Source organism: Pteropus alecto, unplaced genomic scaffold, assembly GCF_000325575.1.
Source record: "Pteropus alecto unplaced genomic scaffold, ASM32557v1 scaffold131, whole genome shotgun sequence".
Lineage (NCBI taxonomy): Eukaryota > Metazoa > Chordata > Mammalia > Chiroptera > Pteropodidae > Pteropus > Pteropus alecto.
In genome coordinates, this window is record NW_006434709.1 from 16,657,698 (window position 1) to 16,675,584 (window position 17,887).

At 38.6% G+C, this 17,887-nt stretch overlaps 1 protein-coding gene across 16 annotated transcripts in view; it reads left to right on the forward strand.

Moving 5' to 3' along the window:
- NRXN1 (neurexin 1) overlaps window positions 1–17,887 on the forward strand; it is a 1,011,597-nt gene that overhangs the window by 496,086 nt on the left and 497,624 nt on the right. For all 16 annotated transcript variants that reach the window (XM_025045123.1, XM_025045125.1, XM_015587507.2 and 13 more), the window contains 2 exons: window positions 393–774; window positions 1,962–2,152. In XM_025045123.1, the coding sequence (XP_024900891.1) occupies window positions 393–774; window positions 1,962–2,152 (573 nt within the window). The remainder of the gene's footprint in view (window positions 1–392; window positions 775–1,961; window positions 2,153–17,887) is intronic.

Below are 17,887 nucleotides of genomic sequence, written 5' to 3' on the forward strand. Positions count from 1 at the left end.
CTCCCATCATCCTTCCTTCCCTTCTCTTTTTCTTTTTCCTTTTCCTTTTCCTCTTTCTCTCTGCCTCCTTCTTAATATTCCTTTCTTCCTTACTTTCTTTCTTACATAGTTCCTATTTTTCCTTCTACTTTTTAAAAACTCTGTAACTTTGGCTGATGAGGATGAATTTTATTAAGACTAAAATATGGACAGAGATTAAAACCTGATTTAAGAAAGTTGTGTTATGTAATCTGGCTTTGTCCTTTCCCATTACTTCTGTGTTTTTACTGTATGGACCCGGATATCCAGGAGGTATTTGGGTTCTTGTATCTTAAAATGTGATGTTGTTACAGAAATCTAAAGTTGGAAGTGCCTTTCACATACAGAAAATAATACATTATCCTTCTTTTTAGGTCAAATGGCAGGGGATCATACAAGGCTGGAGTTTCATAACATAGAGACTGGCATCATTACAGAACGACGATATCTGTCTTCTGTCCCCTCCAACTTCATTGGACACCTTCAGAGCCTGACTTTTAATGGAATGGCATACATTGACTTGTGTAAAAATGGCGACATAGATTACTGTGAGCTCAATGCCAGATTTGGCTTCAGGAACATCATAGCAGACCCTGTCACCTTCAAGACCAAATCGAGCTATGTTGCCTTAGCTACATTGCAAGCCTACACTTCTATGCATCTTTTTTTCCAGTTTAAGACAACATCCCTAGATGGACTTATTCTTTATAACAGTGGGGATGGAAATGACTTTATTGTGGTTGAATTAGTTAAAGGGTGAGTATATGTCACTTCAATGACAAGTAAAACTTTGGAAAAATGAACCTCAATTTTCAAAAACATACATTAAACAAAATGTACTGATTTGACTTGAAAGTTAGTGGGCAGGGGTGGGTGGAGTGGGGTGCAAATAATACATTTGTTTAAATTACTTGAATATTAATAGGGGTTCAGTATAGTCTTGTATACCTACATTTCCATATATGAAATATAAATAACATTAAGTTCTAATTTATGCTAGGCATTCCATGAATCTTATGCTTCAAATATGGATTGCCTTAAAATGCACACTATAATTCTTTTTTTCTACAGATTTGTAGGCTAATTTGTGCTGTTAAATAGCTAATTAAAGTAATCAGATTATTTCAATTCCACAAAATGTCATTTAATTCAAACTTAATTCTATGTCAGAGTTCCTCAAAGAATTTAGAAATATTTTTGTGAAATTTCTTTGAAACTGCGTTAAAAATTTGATGTATTTTAATTCACTTGAGTATTCATTCAGTGATGATTACCACATATTTATAGTGGGCTAGATAGTGTGCTAGGCACACACATATCTATAGCTATATATATTTTTTTCTTGCCACCCCATGCATATTTCAGATTTCATCAACCCCAGGACACATGTATACAAACTTATAATCCTAGGGAATATAGGTGAACACATAACCAGAACAGAAGCACCATGAAAAGTTTCCTAAGATGATCTTGTACAAAGGCTCAAGAGAGTCTTTAGAGAAATTAGGGATTGTATTAGACAGGGAGTGGATATTCAAGCTGAATCTTAAAGGACGAGTGCACATTTCTCATACAGAAACAGGCATCCAAAATGGAAAGAAAAGCAGATGCAAGAAGCTAAGAAAAATTGCCAGTTCAGTGTACTTTGCACTGGTGAATATGGGGAATGAGTAGTGCAAGATATTTACCTTCCAAAGTCATAAAATTTAGACTATGATTTAAAAACTTTAATTTTCACTATTTCCTGTACTGAAAAAAAATGAGTAATTCTCCCTGCTGACACCGAATAGTGTTTCTTACCTTCTTGTTAGCTGAGGTTCTATACAACTCACTCTTATGACTTCTAGGTGATATGGAGCCACCTGAAAAAAAAACTTGCCCCATTGTAATATCTAGTTTGACTGCATCAAAAATTCACTTTCCCACTTTTCCTTTTTTCCCAGGTACTTACATTACGTGTTTGATTTGGGAAATGGTGCTAACCTCATCAAAGGGAGCTCAAATAAACCTCTCAATGACAATCAGTGGCATAATGTGATGATATCAAGGGACACCAGCAATCTCCACACTGTAAAAATCGACACGAAAATCACAACGCAAATCACTGCGGGAGCCAGGAACCTGGACCTCAAGAGTAAGTGCACAGAGGCAGAACAGCAGGCATGCACTCACATGGTCTCTACTTACCTGGCAAATCCTTTGCTCTGTGTGTGTGTACCTTCTGCAGAAACTGACCAGAATTTTATTTCCTACACATAATTAATAATACAACACACAAACCTCTGTTCCCACTTTAATGTGGCAGAAACATGCATTTTTAATAACAGTTCAAAAACTGCAACACCTAAGAGTGCATGCATGATTAAATTTTAAAGAGTAGGAAGAAGAGTATTCTTAGTTTTGATATTATAAAGAAAACAGGCGTTTGCGTTTCCTTAGTCCCAACAGTTTTCAATCGATTTGGAGTCAAGATAACTAGATACCTAAGGAGTTTCCTGGGAGCTTATTAGTTTTTTTTTCCTTGGCAAGGCTTCTTAGATACCTACAGACCTTCTGACCAACAGGGGTCTGAGCCTAGCTTTTACCTCTGGGAATCCTCCCCTCCTCTCTCCTATACACCAGGGGGGATGTTTCTTTTACCAGCTTCTAAGAAAGTCTTAGCAGACATTTTCTTTCCTTATTGATATTTGATTTCGTAAGCAAGCAAGACAAAATGCTTAGAAAATATGTCAATAATAGATGAAAACAACAAGTTTGTCTTTGAATTGGCCTTTGTGAATCACTAATAACATATTCATATATCACATCTCATTTAACACTATGACAAGTATTGGACAGTCTGAGCTTGGAATGACTTGTCCACAGATGAAACAGCTGCCACAATAGAGCAAAACATGACCCCAGTTCTGACACATACTCCCTTCGTTGCTCTTCCTGCTCTATCCTGATGCATTACATAGCTCTACAGGGATCACTGCGGTCATTTTTTTTTTTTGTAAGAGCTGTTCATTTATTTGGATGGGCTCTTCCCCTTTGATTCAAAAAGTAAATATGTAGGGGAGTTAGGGAACTGGAGAGAGAAAATCCAACAGAACTCTTTCTAGAGAAAAATACTCTTTCTAAATAATGTGAAAGAAGAAAGAAAAGCATTTCACTTTCTGTAATGGCAAAATTTATTTACAGTCTTGGAACTATATTTGTTCAATACCTAAAATGTGCAGCAATGGCTGTCTCCCTTCTTTCAGAGTGGCCTGTTGTTAACTTCAAAGACATCCTGTTTATGCCCCCAAATCTAATAGTTTAGCTCAAAGAGTAAAATGGAATTCAAAGGACATGCTGTTTAACAAGCTAAACCTTTTACTCATTCTTGTCTGATTGAAGTGAGTAGAGTGTGTTTTCTTTTCCTGCTTTGTGGGTGCCCTTGTTTTGCACAGTGACGTTCAGTGTACTGGCCAAGCCACCAGAGCTAAAGCAAAACGTTGTGTTGTTTGCATAGAGAGAGACCTCAGTAAGCATAAGTGAGCTTCACCAGAAACTGCGAACACTACGCAGAGACTAACGTGGCTGGAAAAGAAGCAAATCATAGATGGCTGAAGTATGTGACACGTACAGACCTACACACTGAGGGTACATAAAAGCAGTGCAAGGCAGTGTGTAATATATCATTGGACAATCAGGTCACTGTCTCCTGAGTAGGAAATATGTGTTTATTGTTCATTAAAAAAAGTAGATGTAATGGGAGGTTGTGGTATGGAATTATTTCTTTGCAAATCTAAGAAGTCCTCAGAGCTGATTTATTAAACTATTGAGTATTTTATAACTCTGAATGTAAGAAAGGCTTTATCCATCATTAGTAATAGTAAAACTATGAATTGAAAATAGCATATTACATAATAGTAAGGTATTAGGTACTGAGATTTAACTGAGTGCATTTGTGTTTTCAAAAAAAGTTAAATTTGAGGTGAATTTCTCAAGTGAATAAAGAGATTCTATGCTAATGACTTTTACCTCATAAAGTTTCTTGCCTTTACAGATTTATCAAACTATGCCAAAAGTGAGAGCAAATTCCTAAAATTAAAATTAAAAGCCAAAGCTGTGGGCTTGTAAATTGGATATGTGATCCAATGGCAATAATAACCCCAAAGAAACCCTCCCGCCATATGTGTCTTGGACTAGAGAGAGCTTGAAGAGTGAGCGTGGTCCTGGGGTATGACCCCTCCTAGCTCTCATCATCACCACCTTTGGCTATGTGTCATCATAGTGACTGGTCAGATGACGAGCATTTACTGAGCACTGACTCTGTGTTAAAAGCGGAGAGAGCACAGTGGAGAAGAGTTCCTGTAGTGAAAAACTTTCTTTCCCTTGGAGAAGACTGAAGTTAAGGGAGCATTTATAGAACATAGAAGAACGGGATGCCCTGGAGCCACATTGGGACATTGAAACTAATCTAAGAGTAACTGGAGAATTTTCAGAGAAAGGAATGCTTAAGGGATATCTGAAGGAAGAGGAAGACCAACTAGGCATTGTTTCTCCTTCTTCCCACTGGAATTAGTGGGGCTTACTCACATAGGATGGTGTCTGAAAGAGCTCTTCACTCTGAATTGAACAGTATTGTTATCTTTGCATACTAGTCATGTAGGATTCAACCACTCTAAATGCAGGAAAAATGAAAGACGATCTATCTTGGTCAATGCTTTTATTTCATGTATATTTTGCCTAAGAGCTGGATACTTATAGGATTAAAAGAAAATCATAGATTGATTCTACACTGTGCTTAAAGTCACTAGGATAGTCTTCATTTTTTCTCAAAGTGAGGTCGATTCACTTAATCACATCAGAGTCATGTGGTGGAACTTATGAAATTCAGATTTCTGGACCCCACCTCGGGCAGACTGAGGCAGAAGTCATTTAAGAGTGATGTGCAGGGAGCGATAGTTGTCTGTATTTTTAGGGCACTCACGAAGCTAGATACCATGTGTTTCAGAGTCCAGAAAGAATACAATATCTATATTGTGGCCAGATTTCACTCACTTTTTAATTTTACTACAAATTCTGGTTTTCCTTTTTTTTTTTCTGAGAATTTTACGTTCGTTTTGTTTTATTTTACGAGTCCTAGGCTGAAGTGACATTGGTTGCCTCAAGATTATGTCCAGTATTTTTATTTCTTATGTTACCATTCCTTACAAAGACACTAGAGGGCAGCATATGGCCACAAAACTTGTCATCTGGGATTCCGGAGGGAAAAAACTTCAACAGGATCCACTTGTGCTGGGAAGCAGAATTTCTTTGTTTTCGACCATCCCAGATCCCACTTAGCTTTCCTTTATCATAATGCAGGCTTTTGCCTGTGGCTCTGTTTCATTATATAGACAGGACCTTCATGTAGAAATTCGAAAGCTGGGAACAGGAATCCCCACTCTGACTTTGATAGAGATGACCAGAAATGAGGATCTAATGATCTATCTCTGAGAAAAAGAATTATACACAGGTGACCTTGTTCAGATTATCTTTCATGACACTGCTGTGTTCTCAGGGGGTTGTGTGTCTCTCCCTGCTGATACAGTTTTGCTTTCATCTTTATTTCCCAGCTGTTTGTGTACTATTCCCTCTGGCTATTATGTACAAGCTGCAACATGCAATGAAAAGAGCAGCATAAATTTGCTCTCTGGAATGAGTTTCTAGCACAGCTGTGCATTCATTGTGGAATTTCTGAGTCTTACCCTCTTCAGAGAGATAAAGGGTCAGTGCAATGTCTCCTTACATTCCTTCTCTTGTATTTAGCAAATGTGTATGTTTGTACACGTGTGTACATGGGTGGGAACTAATATTTATTGACTCCCTACTAAATTCTAAGTAGATTTAAATCAGGTTATTTTATTTAATCTTTATAGTTACCTAGGGATTTGAATTGAGGTCAGTTTTGCTCATTTATTAATCTAGTTCAAGAACAAAGATAGGGAGAAAGGATCGTCTTTGGCCTCCATTTTTAATTGGTATCTTTCTTTAAAGCATTACTTGTTTTTCCTTTAGCAAATCGAGGATAGTTTACTTGATGAGGGGGGAAAGATCAGATTCCTAGGTGCATAGAATACAGTGCCCTCAGGTGGCCAATTAGCAAAACTACTTAAAAGTGAATAACTCATTTACAGGCCACATTTGGGTCAGCCCAGGCAGAGCTTTTCCCTTTGTTAGTCCTCTCAGACCTCAAATTCCTGAGGACTTTGAGTGCGCTCTCCCTCTGTCTCCTATCTTGTTTGTTCCTTTCTTACCAGACCATTATCTGCTCTAAAACCTTCCTCTTATCCTTCTTTAAATCTACCCTGAAAGCAACCACCTGCTATTATCTTGCTACCAAGCCACTAAAAGTTTCCCTAATCAGAGACAGCCCAAAGAGGACTTTCTTTTCAAATGTATTCAATCTCTAAGCGAAAAATTTGAAGATAAATGCAGGCATACCTCGTTTTATTGTGCTTAGCTTTATTGCATTTCACAGACGTTGCTTTATTTTTCTTTTTACAAATTGAAGGCAAGAGCCCCCACCAGTTAAAAGATTATGACTCACTTTATTATACTTGCTTTATTGCGGTGGTCTGGAACCCAACCCGCAACATCTCTGAGGTAGGCCTGTAGTGTTCTTGCTCTTTTCATCAGGATCTCACACTAATCTCTATTACTCAACTACCTACATGCTCCAGTCCTAAACATAACACCAATGCCCTCATTTTCTACTCATTAACTTGCTATTTGATATATCATTGCTGCAGTACTTCAGTGATCCAGATGCTATTCCAAAATCCTGATTGTGTTTAAACATGCCCAAGCTCTGTGTATTCAGCCATATGACATTTGATAGCTCACTAGCCTTGACTAGATACTTTGTTCAAATACAAAACTTTAAGAGTCTGACTCTGAGCTTAACCTTAAAGCAGAAGATGGAAGGAAGCTCCTGTTGTCTTGCTGGTTAGGCTATCGCTTTTAGAATGACTGAGTGATTGATATTTTAATTTTTTTAGTTAGTAAGGAAAAAAGATTTACTTGCATTATTTCAGTTAATGGGAGATTATTTTAAGGATCTATTAGGAAGTAAGAGAGACAAATCCTTTCAGCGGCTGAGAATAAGAACTTTGTTCTAAAAGTCAAACTGGAATCTCAAGAGCAACTCTTTTAGATGTTCCCTTAGTTACATATAACCACTGGTCCCTAATTTAGCGAGATCCACTACCCACCTTCTGACTACTGTGCCTATTCCCGCTGTGATCATTCTTGCTTCCTGGTTTCTCCGACCCTTGCTTTCTTCCGCCTCATGGCTTCTACCTGTTGCTTTTGTTCCTGTGTGTGTTTTCACTTCTGTCTACTCTCCTCTTCAACTCACTTTCAAATTCTCCAGAAGACATGATCTATCTAATACTGTAAGTGGACCTGTCCAGCATACAACTTCATGGGCTTTCGCCCCGCTGCTGCTGGTCAGGCTCACTTCCTTAGGCCACATAGCTGTAAACATAGAGGTAGGTTTGCATGGCCTCAAACGTGAACTTGAAAGATGACCTCTTGGGAAGGGGCTGCAGGCTGGAAAGTTCTCTGTAATTTCTCAGAGAATGGAGGAGGGTGATTTACTTATTCAGAGGGGCCCTGAGTGAAGTGGTAGAAGGAGAGGAGAGGGCAGAATTACAGGGTTTTAAGGAGAAGAGTGGAGTTCATGATGCATTGTAGAGCAGAGAATGGACTGAGGCTTGGGGAGGAGGCGGAGACCTTTTTGGAGGCAATCATCATGTGTGGAACAGGGACAATCAGGCTGAGTACATAAAGGCTTAACATTTTTGTTACTCTTTTTCCTATACAAGCATTGAAAGACAATTAGAGATATGAAACTATGGTTTCTCCCCTAATATTTCTGTGGAACTCCCAGGCTTTGCAGAAATCAGTCTCAATCTATTATCTTTCCTACAACGCTTTTGTCAGTATGTTTTAGTCCTTCTCACCCCCATCCTAGTGAGACACTATTCTCTTTCCATGCCCAGTCGTTCTACCCACTGTTAACATTTGTCTTAGAAGTTTTTCCCTCTGATTCTCCCTGACCCTTGGGCCAGTTTAAAGGATTGCATTTTAAGTGCATTATTCCCTACCAACAACTGTTTTAAAAAATTTGTTGACCCATTGTGATTGTTTTGGAATACTTTTACATAAGGCATAATTTTCTGGTTTTTTTTTTTTCAGTCCCTCCAACTCTATTACTTGAAATTTATCTTTCCACCACTAGGATCACTGATCTTGGAGACAATGTGGTCTGACTCACTCCTTTTACAAATGAGAGAAAAGTGCTCAGGCAGTTAGTTAGTGTATTATATCTACTTTTGGTTCCTAGTTCAACATTGTTTATAATAGACTAGGGAAAACAAGTTTTATTGCTCAGATTAACCTCAAGTGACTACTAGTGACAGCCTGGAGCAATATCCTGAAAAGAAAACTGAGACCTTCTGTGGACTCACTGGAGAAGACGGTCCCTATGACCAGCCCCGGGTGCAAGATGGAAACTGTAGGTCATCTCTTGGCTTTTTCTGGTGCAGTTTTGATGGCTCCAACCTGTTCCATTTGTAGTTGTTTTGAGGAAGGTGATACAGGTGTTTAAAGCCCTGTTGCTGGTTTCTGCTCACTCACAACACTGGCCGAGCTCTGACCACCACGGGCCTTGGTTTGTGTTCTTGGCATAGCTGAGAGGAGGTCATGCACCAGGAAAGATAGCTTTTCCCAGCCCTCCCATAGGGAAGTGTAGGCTCCCTGAAATCTGAACCCACTGGTCAAATGCCTTTCAGACAGGTGGCAATTTACTGTGTCCCAGTAGGCCAGTGATTAGATAAGCTGATCTCTTAAAGCTGGTAGTATTTATGCTATAGAGAAGAAAATGCCTCCAGGTGTTTAGAGCTGAGTTCTTAAGAGTCAGGTGACTGCTCAGAAGATCTTAGCCTCATCAGAGCTGGGTCTTCAGTGCTCATCTGTCTTCAGGATATACCAGGAGTGAAGCGTAGCTGTCTTCCTAGAAGCTGAGCTTCTCAGTCAAGAGTTCTGCATGTTAGAACAATCTGGAAAAGCAAGCTTAGCAGCATCTCTCTCACTCAAGGAAAATGGAAGTCTGCAGAGTTTGCGTGGTTCGTAGACCTCTCTCTTTTTTTTCTGAAGGGAGAATTAGACAAAGGTCTTTGGGGTATGAGAAACATAAACCCATTCAGACTAACTCAAGTGAAAAAAGAGGGAGATAACCAGGGTATAGCATTCAGGGAAGCCAAAGGCAAGGAAGAGAAAGTTTAAGGTTGGCCCTCATTGGAGCCATAGTCAGGAAAGCGGTCAGCAACACGCCAGCATCTTTACCTTTCTTGGTCTCCGCAGGAGCTGTGCACTGCCTTCTCTCAGCTGTCCAGTGAGCACTCCCTCAGTCTTTTCCATATCCGCACACTGGCTCTCTCTGCTTTCACAAGCATTGGCAACTTGGCTTCCCCAGATCTGGCTTTCCACCCCTGACCAATTAAGATACCCAAGAGAGACGCCCATGAGTTCAGGAGTCAGATGCGAAAATCTTGGGAGAGTAAATTTTGTTGGAATACTCATCCCTACGACTAACATGGGGCAATATGACCCCTGGATTTGTTTGAAGAACTATTTGTACAGGATACTTGGGTATATGTGGAGCCATCAAAGCCACCAAAGATGATCTATAAGCTGCTATGAAAAAAATCAAGGGATTGGGTTGCTTTACCCGAGAGCAGAGGTTGAGAGTAGGGGCTGCAATCATCAAGATGGTAGAAAACTAGGCATTACATGGTACCAAAATGTTCATGTGCCTAATCTCATAAATGCTTGAGCGAACAAAATTATTTTGTGGGTGGACAGAGACTGTGCTTATCTGGAATCAGAGGCAGCACATGGGATATGAAAGCCAGAAGCAGGAATCACAGGCTTCCTGGAATTCACTAGAAATGGGGATAGAGAATGCTAGATTTTTATTCTCTGTGGAATTAGAAAGATTTGAACAAGGCTCCTGTAGATCTATAAAGGACAGAGAGACCCCGCTAACATTTGGGTAGGGTTACCATTGTTCATTATGGATCCCAAAAGTAAATAGCACTTATTTTCAGGCAGTTGCTCCAGTTAGTTTGGGTTCAGTAATAATGTGGTCCCAGCTGTGTTTCACCATGACCCAGAGGGAAACAGCTTCTACCCCTGCTCCTGCACAATTCCTCTGAGCCCTGGGTCAAAATTAGAATAAACTGGAAAGTTCGGCGGGCTTAGGACAGTTACCCCTACAACTGTAGAGATGCTTCAAAGCCAGTTCTGCCATTTTTATTCATGTAGGAAAGCACGTTTTTTAATGGCACCGTGCTGCTGCCAGCCCACTATTTTCATTCCCTGGAGGATACTTCCAGAGCTATTTCAAAGGAATCTCATTAGGTCAATCAGGCTTTTCTTGTTAATGCCACATTCGTGTGGTTTTCTGTGTCTGCTTTTAAAAGGAGCCCTTTCTTGGCCTTTACAATTAATTATTGTAGTTTTTCTTAAGGATAATGCAAGAAGCAATATAGCATTGTAATTAAGGACATGGGCTTTGGGGTCAGATGGACTTAGATGATATAGAATCGCTCTTTCATGTGTGTCTAGGCAAGGTACATCACCATCTTCATCAGCATCCACCCTTTACTAAACATAAGCTAAGAGATTTACATATATCATCTCTTTAATTTTCATGACAAACTGTTGAGGTCGCTGTACTTAGGCCGATGATACAAATGATGAAACAAAGGTAAAACTTAGGGAGGTTAAACATCTCACCTAAATAGTAATGATAGTAATATTAAATAGCAATAAGTATTTTAACCATTTCTGAGGGCTTATCGCATCCCATGCACTATTATAAATATTTTACACACGGGATCTCATTTAATTCCCACAACAGTGCATGAGATCAACCAGTATATTCTTTGAAACTCAAGAGTTTACAGCGAGAGGAGACTCATAAGGCCCACCTGCACATGGCAGGTGTTGGCAATATTTCGGCCTCATTCTCATAACTACCCTGGCACAGGACAGCCTGCCTAGCATTCCCAGGTTTTTTAAGTTTGCTTTTTAACATTCCTAGCCAAGCTGTATGAGGTCCCCTCCTTACTCCATTGCCATCATTCTCCACCTTTCCCCAACACACAATGCTGAGATCTCCCACCACTGGTTTCCTCCTTGGAGTTGGGGACTTTTTAAACAAGCACTTTAAAGTCTACTAATGCAGTGTATCTATTACACAGCACACCTTTGGCATTTATAAATTTCACATGCATGGTTCCGCCTATTTCTGAGAAAGTTGATGGTCTGTGGCATAGTTATTTGTGCTTTCGTTGGGACACAAGTGTGAATCATTCACAATGGCAGGGTAGTATGCAAAACTGAGTGTCTTTTTGAGAAATTGTCTTGTGGCCTGGCATCGGTCTTTGTTTTCTATTCAGAGCTATATTATAATAAACTCTCTTCATTATTGTCGTCATCATCATAACTCAATGAATAATGTCATTTATTGAGTACCTAGAGGCCAGAAACTGTGTTAAAGGTTTATATGTGAAATTATTAGATAAGTATGATGTTCGAATACAATCAAGCTACAGTATTATTTTTTACCTCAAACCGTCACTTTAAAATGTGTTGTGTTGAGGTATTTGTATCATATATCCATTTAGAGGAAAAGTTTGAGCTTATTTTTGATGATTCTATAATCATTTTTTATTATAAAACATAACTTTAATTCCAAAAAATTAAAAATTGCCCAATATAAATGACTAATCAAAACTGATAATTGGGGCTGCAGTCTGCTTTGGCCAGTCACAGGCAGTATAAGGGTCATGTTCAACTCTGTCCCTTCCTGCTGTTGTTTTCCCATAGCTTGTTGACTAGGGACATTAAGTGATGTTCGGCCTCCTGGTCTGGCAGATCCCTCAAGCTCACTCCTTTTTTCATGGTGGTCTCCTGGGTTCATCCAAGGTTCCTCAGCTGGGACCTCCTGCCCGTAACCTCTGTGGAGTGATCATGCCTTCTGTTCCATCCACACAGCCTCAGACTGCTGGGGTCCACTCTGTCTTCAGGCAGTCCTGCTGGCTTGTTCTCATTGCACATGGGGCCCATGTCTGCCCATGAGAAATTGTCATGCATCGTTTGCCCCCTCAGCCCTGAGAGCTTTGGAAATGCAGCCCATTCCCAGTGTTTTCATGTGTGTCCTGCTGCCACAGGCTATTTAAAGCTTTTTTTTAACATGTAGGGCACCAGTCCTGTATCCCCCAACTGCAGGAAACAAAGCAAGTTCTCCAGGCATGAGAGTCTTCTCACTAAGCTTAGGGCTAGAATGCAGTCTCCCTTTAGGGGTAACGGTAGTGAAAACTTATCGCATAGTAGGACCTATCTCAAAAAATATTCTTAGACATTTTTCTTTTCAATTTCTGACCCCTTTTATGGTTATGATGATGTCGGTGATATCATCGCCCTTGATGTAATTGAGGGGTTCATGTGCTGAGAACCAGTATTTTATCATTTCCTTTGTAAACTTTGCATTTGGGTATCTGTCTTAGACTCCCATTATCTTATATCTGTTGTGTTGGCACTTCTGTCAGAACTTCAGTTTTGCTTTTCTATGTCACAGATATGGTCTCTTATTCTTTATATAACAATTAGATGAGTGAAATATTAGTGCTCTTATTTCATATGAGAAAATGGAGATTCAGAAAGGCTAAGTGAGTTATTTAGAAATAGAATTTGAACTCAGGTCTATAGAAGTATTTAAATATTACTATTATATATATTTGCAAACATATTAAAAGGGATTTCTTATGAGTATCTAAAGTGAAAATTAGTACTTATTTTAATCATTGGGGGGATGTCATATAATAAAAAAATATTTCTTCCTCCATATATAACTTAGTTCTTCAAACTTCTATATTACTACGCTATGTAGTGCTGAAAATTTCACTTCTGGTAATTGCAAAAGAACTAGCTATTTCTATTTTCAGTTTCCATACTCTTCCTATCCCTTTGCTTTGTGTATAACCTATATATTGGTTCTATTTCCTTAGCCCCTAAAGCCTTCTTCAAATATTATAGCCAAAAATTTTTAATTGCTCTATGTCCTTAATATGTAGTCTATAGAACATTTGCATTTATAGGTTCTTAAAACAGGCCCCGGAAAATATAGTACTTGGTTGGATGATTGGAGATTTGCCAATCAATCATTAGCTTGTACCAGAGGGCTGTTGGCTGGTTCATTCAACTGCTAAAGCCCTCCATTTTGTTAGCCTTTAGGGAAAATCCCCCATACTTCCTGCCCCCTTTTTTGATCATTTCAGTTAACTATTTGCATTTCTCCTTAAGAATAAATATTGGAAGAACAAAGTATTTGGAGATATGCCCTAGGGAACTATACTATTCTGTTGGGTCTGGATGACCTAATTAAGAATATCCTATCTTTCGGGCACAGAAGGCATTTATTCTTTGAAAAAATACAGAAAAGTTTAGGTACTTAAGAAAAAATAAGTTGATTCAACTCGATGAAGCCCATAATATTTTAGAAGCTTTTTGTCAATGTTTTTAAAGGTTTTTTATGTGCTCTGTATCTTATTGTACTTTCAGTATATCTAGGAAACCACTGGTGGCTTTACGCTCTTTTATCCTATATATCTAAGTTGAGAGCAGGTGCCATTTTCTTGACCTGCTTTAAACAAGCAATTATTATGGGGAAGAGCAGCTATTTTATACCTACCCTGTATACCAGTAGATCATCCCTACCCAAAGTAAATGTTCCTTTGTTTTGAAATAGAAAAATTAAATTTCTTTGAACTAAGAAAAACTATTCTGAAAAAGAAAGAAAGCTAAATAGTTATCTAGAACTCAAAATCTCAAAGATAACAGGTTTTCATGAGTCCTCTTTCTGGTCCCCTAGTTATATGTTAATTTCCAGAACAGTCATTTCTACACTCCTCCACTTATTCTATTTCTGTCACTGAGATGGTTTTTAGTAAAAATAGGCAGTGTGGTGCAGTAAGAAAAAAAGGTAGCCTGAAAGTTGGGTGCGTTTTTTTTTCTTGCGCTGGTTGCATTGCCTGGGGCAGGTAACGTACCTTTCCAAAAGGGTAATTTGCTCATCAGTTAGGTGAAGGATAATAATAATTTACTTCTGCCTATTGTGAAAGTTTGTATGAGGATCAAATGGAATAAGAGATGGCAAAGCACCATTCTAAATGAGGCACTGTGCATGTGTAAGGTGTAACAATATTTGTGAGATCGAGAACCTCTGTAAGCTGTGTGCAGTCTCAGAGAGTATCACAGTGGAAAATGAAACACGAAATGGTGACAAGATTGTCTTCTGCTAAAGGATGTCAAAGATATCTAAACTGGCTGTCACTTGCAGGGGGAAAAAGGAAAAATAATGAAAATATTTGAACGCTTTTTTCACCTAAAGGTAAATTTATGAAGCCATGAGATGAAGTTAGCTTGGCATGAATTTATATGCCTGAATTCTTATCCCATCTGCCATAGTGTCACTGGCATAGAGTGGGTTTAAAAGAAGATGGATTACCACATACACCTCCATAGCAATTTTATTTTATTATTTCCCATTTAACATGCCCACCAGCTATCCCTCACAGTATGTGGCCAAACAACAACAAAATCTGTCTTTATGTTGTAAGTTTTATAATCATAGTTTTAAAAGAATTCTCCTTGGGCAATTTTATTTCAAAAATATCAGCTAGAAACAAATTTTGGAATATTGGAAGCATTTTCTGTCCTGTCCAGAAACATAATGTCAATATTAACTCTCAGTGGCTCACTACAGGATAACATTAAGATCTGAGCTCAAACCTGATTGGAGTTCCCCCACCTGCTCACATACAGATATTAGGTTGAGCCAAGGATGAATGCAAGTGTCCTACTTGTCTCTTTGTGAGAGGCAATTGAAAAGTAGCTGTCATAGCTAAAAATCAAATTTGGGAGTCTTAAGAATTACACTTCCACATCAGATACCTAATATTTATGATTATGGAAGCAAATTCACTTTGTCTTCATGAGATTACTCAGCATGCAGATAGATCTCCCATTGTTCCAGGAATCTGTTAATTTGCTTGGACTCCTGCTAACATTTATTACCATTACTTTTCTCCACTGGCCGAGCTACTCTAAAACATTCTTGTATTTTGTAGTGATGGAGCTATACCAGTCAGCTGCTTACCATTTGGAGTATACAGTGTGTAAACCAGTGCAAATTAAGTGAAAATTATGTTTGCAGGAGACCTGGGCCTGGAATCAGACCCTGCCGTCTCCTGGCGTTGTTGCCTTGTACTATAGTGTCTTCATGTGTGACATGTGTCCATGATAACCTTTATTTTTTAGCTCACCAGGCAAAAACCAAATGAAACAGTACATGTACAAGTACTCAGTAAAGTTTAGGGTACTACACCAATGCCAGTTATTGTTATAATAATAAAGTCAGGGCTGTCTTTTTCTGGTTTCTACCATAGCAGTTCTTGACGCTGATTACCAAGGAGGCAGAGCAGGGAGGAGGCCCTCTCTCATCAAACAGCATTTTGTGCATTTAAATTCAGTGATTTTTGTAAAATCCAAAGTCTTTTTAGCAAAAATAATGTGCTGTTGGATATGGGAGCCTACTTTAGAATCAGGAATACCTGCGGCTGGCAAGAAAATAAGGTAGTTGTAACAGACCAGAAGGACTCAAAACTCAGGAGTCCTTGAGTGGTGGCCCAAAGGCTAGATGGAGTGAGGCATCCACAAACCCATAGGAAGTGCAGACAGGTAATAACAAATTTACCAGGGCAGAGCATCAGGGCTTCATTCAGTTAGCTTGGCTCTGTTCTATGGCCACACACAATGCATGCATGCCTTTCTGATAACAGGACAGAGTAGAAGAGTCTGGAGAAATAACGTGTCCATAGTGCAATGCATATCTGTTGGGAGGCCACATGAGTTAGGTCATTTTTGTAGGTGAGGCAACACACAGAGTGACAGAATGGCCAGAGACAATGCAGTAGAGGGCCAGGATAGACTGAAATTTAATTTCCCACCAGGATTTTGGCACTTATTTTAACTGCAGAAGAGGTTCTCATTACTACATATTGATGCCCTGAACCGTTTAACTCATGAAGAGGTTCTCATTACTACATATTGATGCCCTAAACCGTTTCTGTACTTCTGTCTTTATCTGCCTCTCTCTACCTATATACTCAATATACCTCAGTTAAAATTGATCATAAATTAGTCTATCCAAATGGAAAAAAATGCCACTGCATCGACTTCTCTTAATAAATTGGATGATTTCACCTGTGTGTTTAAAAAAGAGGTCAGCAGAATAAAAATTCCCACAATTAACTTCATTATTTCTCAGGTAGAGGAAATAGAAATAACTAAGTGTTGTAACCATAAAACCTTCACTATGTCCTAATTGTTTAAGTGATTATTTGCTGAATGCAAACTGCTAATTTATATTCAGTGAGTTAATAGATAATTATTAAATATCTACTAAGTGAAAACGAGAATATAAAGATGCATAGCTCATGTTCATTTCTTCAAAGAATTTATAAAATGATGGGAAGATAAGACATTTACACAAAGAACTGTGGAAAAAAAATGGTCATTGTCAAAGAGTTTCAGAATGTTATGGGGTTTCAAAGATCAGACTTGCCTGTGACTGGGGAAACAGGACTACATTAACAAGTTAGAGAATTTGCTATGAGTCCTCAAAATTGAATAGTATTTTGAAATGGAAATTTGGAAGAGGAAGGGCATTCATGATGGTAGTAATATGCACTGTGAAGAGTGATGGAGCAACATGAACGTGCAGTATTGGAAAAAATACATTTGACTAAAGATTATGATACAGGGAGAGGATCGATGCCCTCTTAACTCTCTGCCTGGCAAAAGTTCTTGAAGAAAGATTGTTCCAAATTTAAAAAAAGTTACTGAGGCTAGATAATTCAAAATCTTGAACATTAACTTTAGGATTTGTTTAGAAGAGAGAGGGAGGTAATGAAAAAATCAGGTACAGTGTGGAGACTGTTATGAAGTTGATGAGGATATGTGGAGGCAGGGACACCAGATAATAAGTTACTGCATGAAAGGTATACAAAGGGAAAGGTAGACAAGAACTGGAAAAGGAAATGAAAATGGAGGGACGAATGTCAGAAGTATGGGCAAAGTTGTCATCAGTTCTTGTCAATAATTTGAATGTAAGTTGTAAGATACAGAATGGAGTTAAAAATGATTTTGAAATATCATTTTGGGTAGCAGAGAGACTAGAATGCGATTGCTGTAAAACAGATAAGTCTAACGTCATTTCCCAATGTGTGTGCGCTGGGATGGGGAGTGATGGTTTGATTTTAGGCTGAAGTTAGAAAGCCTGGAAAGGTATTTCCTACAGAAGAAAAACAGGTTGTTCTGGAATTAAACTTTTTATATACCAAGGAAGACTAAGATATTATAAAAGTTAAATGATAGTAGATAAACTGGTGACCACTGAGCATCTCTTTAGCAAAAAGTTCCTAAAATTAACCTGATTATTTTCATAGAGATCTATGAAAGACAGATCTCAAAGCAAAACATGTACTTGAATTGCCAACTTTGACTTCTACATTTGGTGTGCTCTGAACTTAGGCATGGTCTTAGACAGTTCTTAATGTTCAATCCCAAGTGTGGTTTGTTATAAGTTTCCATTTGTCTACTCTTAAGCTCAAATGTGTTAGAGAAGTATTAATAACTTCCCATGCTTTTGCTTTCAGTAATTTAACATTATTTAAGCAGTCACAGGAGATAGTGACTTCGGCTTTCTCCCCTCTCAAAAAAA